The 6,031-nt window shown below is 42.8% G+C and overlaps 1 protein-coding gene across 2 annotated transcripts; it reads right to left on the bottom strand.

Annotated features, from left to right (window-relative positions):
* Nucleotides 1-443: 443 nt before the first annotated feature.
* On the bottom strand, nt 444-5,226 carry Cdkn2c (cyclin dependent kinase inhibitor 2C). 2 transcript variants are annotated; one of them, XM_050136210.1, is made up of 3 exons: nt 5,085-5,226; nt 4,506-4,645; nt 444-1,213 (listed from the first exon to the last, which is right to left on the bottom strand). In XM_050136210.1, the coding sequence occupies exons 2-3, from the start codon at nt 4,632-4,634 to the stop codon at nt 836-838; spliced, it is 507 nt and encodes a 168-aa protein (XP_049992167.1). In that variant the 5' UTR covers nt 4,635-4,645; nt 5,085-5,226; the 3' UTR covers nt 444-835. The 2 variants fall into 2 exon arrangements, with proteins under 2 accessions (XP_049992167.1, XP_049992168.1); XM_050136211.1 differs by lacking the exon at nt 5,085-5,226 and having other exon boundaries at nt 4,506-5,069.
* Between the last annotated feature and the right edge of the window lie 805 nt (nt 5,227-6,031).

Raw genomic sequence — 6,031 nt, 5'->3', positions numbered from 1 at the left:
TTAAAAAGCCACCCAAGGGGAAGCGCTTTCGCAGTGGTTGCTTTCAGCACCGACTTTTTAGAGCTGGTGTTTGTTTTCAGACAGCTACTTCTGAAATCTCCCTTTCAGCTGGTTGACTTGATTTTGAGAAAAAAGGGAAGATTGGACATTACAAGGAATTCACACAAATAATTTCAAGTCTGTTCTTCAAAAATGCTGTTCATATTCCTTTTTGAAGCCAAAATACTAATAAAAGAGGAATTAGTCAATAAAATATTGGGGGGGCACATGGGGCAGGAAAAAAGGAATAACGTCACTGTGACCACAATATAACTAGATTTCCAGTGTGCTCTTTTCTAATGTTAAGACTTAAGAGTATTCTGAACTTTTAACATATTTCTTACAAAGTGGCAAGTTGTGTGCAGGTTATTAAGAAGTAAAAAAAAAATCACAGGAAAATGTGGTCCTCCTCTGAAGACGTGCTTTAATTAGGCAAAGATGTATCAGGACAAGTAATGTTTAAAACAAGGTCTACAGGTCAGGCGCTGAGACTGGCAAAGGGAAGCAAAGAAAAAAATCACAGATAAAATATCCAGAAGAAAGGCGTAGCTATTTGCAATTACATGTTAGAAATCAGAATTTTGACAGTGAAAAAGATGTTTAAATATTTCATAAACTTGTAGTGAGATTTCCAATTAGGCAATTTCAATTAGGCAATTTCAAAGGATTTAGCTAGTTGCCCAAAATAAGAAAAAGAAAACAAGACCTTATATTTTAACAATGATAGTAAACCAGTCAGGACAGCCAAACAACTAACTGACAAAGTAAAGGCCACGTGGGAAAGCCCTCCCCGCACTCACTGTAGATTTGGGGCTCCCCCAACCCCATTTGCCTCCAGCAGGTTAATGACCTCATTTCTTCCATAGAACCTGGCCACGTCGAAGGCGGTGTCCCCCTTATGATTCCGATGCTCCACATTGCTGGCTGTGTGCTTCACCAGGAACTCCACCACAGGGAGGTGGCCTTCTTTGGCAGCCAAGTGCAGGGGCAGGTTTCCTTCATTATCTTCTATGTTAACGTCGGCCTGAAACTCCAGCAGGGCCCGCACAGTGTCCAGGAAACCTGCTCTGGCTGCATCATGAATGACAGCGAAGCCAGTTCGGTCTTTCAGATTGGGATTAGCACCTCTGAGTAGAAGTCTCCTGGCAATCTCCGGATTTCCAAGTTTCATAACCTAGGAAAGAAGTTAGAGATGGGAGAATCCCTCCAGGGCTCGAGCTGCAGCAGTCTTTAAAGACCTCCATCTGCCCTATCCTGATTGACAGCCATACCACAGAGTCTGAAGGGGGTGTAGCAGGAAAGTACCAGTTGGTAAAAATAGAAGAAAAATTACCAAAATTCATCTTATTGATGCAATATCCGAAATGAGCCCAGAGGTGGGATAAATTGATCAATAAACAGAATTTCATCAACATGAATAAATTTGATGGCTAATTTGGTTCTTTATCATTCACGAAAACCTATGTGGCCTTTTTGTTATTTTTTTCTTCTTGAATTCCCTAAAAGAAACGTAATTTGGTATTTGAGTAAGGAGACTCCTAGTTGCTCATTCATGCCCATACAACAAACCTGGGGTATGGTTCTGAAAGATTAAATGGAGAAGACTTATTTCCTAATAGTTACTGAAAACAGATAATGTTGGGTTTCTTTAAACCCCCAGATAAGTGCCATTTAATGTAGACCCGATCCTTTAGAATCTCAGAGTTGACATTTTCTTAAATGATTAGTTTTACAAGTTCCTTCCAAATAGGTAATGCCTGAAATTTTCAAGCATTGAGTTTTTTTTCCTTTACAGACTATAAATATTGGCTACTAGAAACATTCCACAATTAGAATTCACTTCAAATTACAGAATATTGCTGAGTTATTAAGGTATTAATTAAACCACTGTGTTCTACGTTGCTTATGATATCAGTTTACTTCAAACTAAGTTGATGGTATGCCTTCTACTAGAGAGGAAATGACTGCATGGCTACCAGTCTTGAAAAGAATAAAATAGCCATCCTACCATATCAGCTAGAAATTCTCAAAGATCTAACTAGCCTTCTGATATTCAAGTGAGCAAAAGCAAAAGTAAGACATCTAGTGTGTGTGTTGGAACAGACAGCCCTATCTTGTGGTTGAGTCACTTAATAATCAACTGGTGACCCTGCCGAATTTCCATTTGCACTCATAACATTTAAGAAGAGCTATTTGTAAGCTAACAGTGTTTTGAAAGCCAGAATAAACTATCAATACTTTCTGTCAAGGCACAAAATACCTTATGTTATAGACTTCCTTACTGTTATTTAAATGTATTATATTTTAGAAGATGGCTGTTACAGATCTCTCATCAGTAAAAATTATGCATAGCAGCATTTGAGACTATAATATATCATTTACTTGTGAAACATTTTATTCTTATTAACACGCCAGAAAATTCCAGCATTTGAACTAGTTTCAGTTATATTTAAGTATATTCATACGAATCCAAGTTATATAATAAAAAGTGAGTTACTTACTAGACATTCAGTATTTATTAGAGTCAAAAAGTAATACCCTTGAAAATATGTACAAAGTTGATTTGATATCTTTAAAAGGTTTTTAAAGAATTGAAAATTAATAAAATATATTTATAATGAATATTTTATAAGTGTAAATTACATACTTTGTCATGATATTAAATTTCCTCTTTAATAAAACCCTTTCACCTTTTCATTTAGGGAAGTAGAAAAATGACCCAAAATTTATTTTTCCAGAACCCTCATGAAATATATTTTATGGTTATAACAAATTAATACAGTCTAATTTAATTTTTTGCCTTAGTCACATTTAAAGAGTTAAGGTGAGCAAAACAAGAAATAGAGACCTTAGATCTCTCAGAGCAGATGTGCGAGAAGAAGGCCTGTGATTATTCTGGCTGCAGACAGCAGGGCAGGGAAAAGGCTTCTGCAGATGAGTAAGAAACAAAATCACAGGTTAAAGTTTGTCATCCTTGGCAGAAAGTGATAGTAATATTACGAATGATTCTGAAGAAAGTTCTTTCTGATGACACGATTTCAGAGTCAGGATTATGTATAGTGAAAAGGACTCCTATTTGTGTGTGTATGCCTCATTATCTGTACTGGTATTAAGCTATAATAAGTGGGTATTATCTAAGTTTGTTAATACAAATATAAGTGGATAGTTATTTTTAGATGCTTGTCAACATTTAATTATCTTAATTGTCCAACTGTCCTGTTTGTAAAAGATTCTGTACTGTCCTCTTCTGAACATGGATGAAGTGGCTCTTACATTGTGAAACTGACCACTAATCTTCCGATTTTCAACAGCAAACCTTTCAGGATCTGGAATTTATGGCATTGCTACCATCACCAAACCAGAACACAAGTCTTAGTTGGTGAAACAAAAACAAAACCCTTCCTTATTTTATCTACCTGAATCAAGATAAATGTTTTAGTATCTCTGCATAAGCTGTCTCTCCAGTGAAAACTCTGCAAGGCCAGCTGTACTCTGATCTAAAGCACACAGCCCACGTGAGCTTCCACTGTGGCATCTCCTGACACTGGCATTTCTAATTTTTAAAACAGAAACAAAGCTCTGCTGCCTTTATCCCAGTGGGTTTTCAAAAGCTGTTCCCAGGAGATAGGAAGAGCTCCCAGGAGTACCATCAGAACACAATGAAAGCAACCCCTGGAGATCACTGTCCCATTTTTTTGTTTGTTTGTTTCTAAGCCTTTCAGCAAAGTTACATGACAACATTTGGGGGGGGGGATATTATCAGGTACATCCTTGGCAGCTGAACATGTGTCAGTTGCTGCCTGTAAATCTAATTACTGAAAATTAGAGCATAGCACCGCATGACCACGGGGATAATCAAAACACTACTGCTCGGCTCTGATTAGAAAATTCAGCTTTTCATTTCTCCTCACTCCTGAACAATAGGTATGATGTTAACTGTGAAAGGTACATCCTGTCCTGGTGCCCAGGCTATCCCATTCCAGACGAGGAAAGGTCGCTTGTTAAGATATAAAGCAGCTGAAGGGAAAACATACTTCCTAGTAGTCAGGGAAATTAACTTTAAAGTCAACTATTGGGTACAAAATAGGTGAAAACCACTATTAGCTGTGTATTCACTTCAAATAATCACCATAATAATGTGTTTAAAGAGCTATCTAAAACAACACAGCACAAAACAAACAGATTTCGACGCTAAGACTACTTTAAAATCTCCAATGTCACAAAAACATTTCAAAAATTATGACCAAACCTAGGGTTCTCTTCATATTGAGGATGTTATTGGATTTGACGAGTTTCTCCAAAGTACGTCATTTTGGGGAGTTGGATCCACTTAAAGATATAAAATATGGCAACCAAGTAGGTTTTTAAACGGTGAAGATCTGTACCCCCTCGAAACGTGAAAGTTGGCACTTTAGAAACCCAGGCAACCTTATTAACTTGTTTTCCCCACCTCTGTGAATACCAACCTGCAGCGCAGTTCTCCCAAATCCATTTTGAGCGTTGACGTTTACATTATTTTGCAACAAACTAGTAAGTTGCTCTAGGTCCCCCCTGGCAGCTGCGGACGCCAACTCGTTCCCCCAAGGCTCGGCCATTCTTTAGGGTCCTGACGATCGGGAAAAGACGATTAGTTGCTTCTCCTTTTCCCCTTTCCTTGGCTCTTAATCAGGCTGCATGATGGCATCGGAGGCTGACAGAAGGACTGGGATGGTTAATCTGGAGTAGAGCTTGGTAGTAAATACTAGTAAGGTCGGCCTGCCAAAAGCCCGCCCCTCGATTCACACGTGATTATTCAGCAAAACTGAGCCCATTGGAGAGGGGCTCTTCTCCTAGCTTTTTAGCTTAACCCCTAAGAAGGATTCTGGCGATTCAACAGAGACACATACAGACACACAGGCATTCTGGACGTAAGATGTAGGCAGAGCTGTCACGTACCTAAGCCTCACAGCTCTGTGAGGAGGATGTGCGGAGACTTAAGGGGCTAGGTCAGCTCAGAAAACACTGCGGAAGAAAAAGTATTGGAGAGAAGAAAGGCATTAACCCACCCTTGTTCACGATGGTGACTTGAGGCAGAACTTCAGGAGCAGGTCCTCCGCAGGACTCGCTTTCCATCCGTCTCGGTGAAGGGGGTAGTCCCGAGTGCTGCTCGCTCGGAGAGCGCCGCGGTGGCTGGATGCTGACGTGCTGGGGGGGTTAAAAGATGATCGCCCAAGGCAAACCGGAGCAGCAGTTCCGTGGCCCTCAACTCTCGGGTCTCAACGACCCCCCAGCGGGCTCGGCGTCTTCAAAAGAGCCCCCGGAGCCCGACCGCCGGGCTGCCGAGCCTCAGAGGCCGTGGGAGCCGGGCAGGGCGCAGGTCTCCGGAGGCTGGTGGGCGCGCGGCAGACCCCCGCCAAGCCCGTCATGCCGGTCCCGCCGGGTCCCGGGGCTCCCGGCAGCCTGAAGAAAGTGCAGGGCGACGAGAGACGTGTCTACAGGGCTCCAGCCGCTGGGGCAGCTCGCCGCAGCATCGCGGCTGTACCGGGCCAGCTCGCCAGTAACTTCCCGCCTACGACCGAGCTAGTTCAGGCTCTCCACTGCAAGCGCTCACTGAGCGGTAGCCGTCGCCTCTACAGCGGTCTTTCCCTCTTTTCCGATTTTCCGGTAGCCTCCGGTGACGGGAAGGGTCCTTAGAAGTACGGGCAGTCGCTACAGTTCCCGGGCGCAGCCAATCCCGCCGATTTCTTGGCCTCCGTCCAGCAGCTGGGGCGCTCGGTGCCACTTGGTCAGTTCTCCGTGGTCCTCCGGCCTGTGTCCCTAGTCTGTGCCACGGACAAGGCAGCGGCTGCCAGCCAGCTGGGTCCCCGAGCCGAATCAAGCAGCGCCGATCCCTCGCGAGCCGCGGCTGACAGTTTCTTTTGTAGTCCGACTCCCCAAAATCTCTGATCGCTGCTCCCTTCCCCGCTACGGGCACTTGCGCGTCTTCCCTCTTTAGGATCTTTCCCTTCCCTCC

The sequence above is a fragment of the Alexandromys fortis genome, unplaced genomic scaffold (genome assembly GCF_014885135.2).
Source record: "Alexandromys fortis isolate MF-2015 unplaced genomic scaffold, M_Fortis_MF-2015_v1.1 scaffold_13, whole genome shotgun sequence".
NCBI lineage: Eukaryota > Metazoa > Chordata > Mammalia > Rodentia > Cricetidae > Alexandromys > Alexandromys fortis.
This window is presented reverse-complemented; position numbering and strand designations above follow the sequence as displayed.

Excerpts from the sequence above, each read along its gene's own strand:
- Cdkn2c (XM_050136210.1), bottom strand. The coding sequence starts at position 4,634 with ATGGCCGAGCCTTGGGGGAACGAGTTGGCGTCCGCAGCTGCCAGGGGG. Across the intron at positions 1,214-4,505 it reads TTGGGAGAACTGCGCTGCAG|GTTATGAAACTTGGAAATCC; the intron begins GTTGGTATTCAC and ends CTTCTTTCCTAG.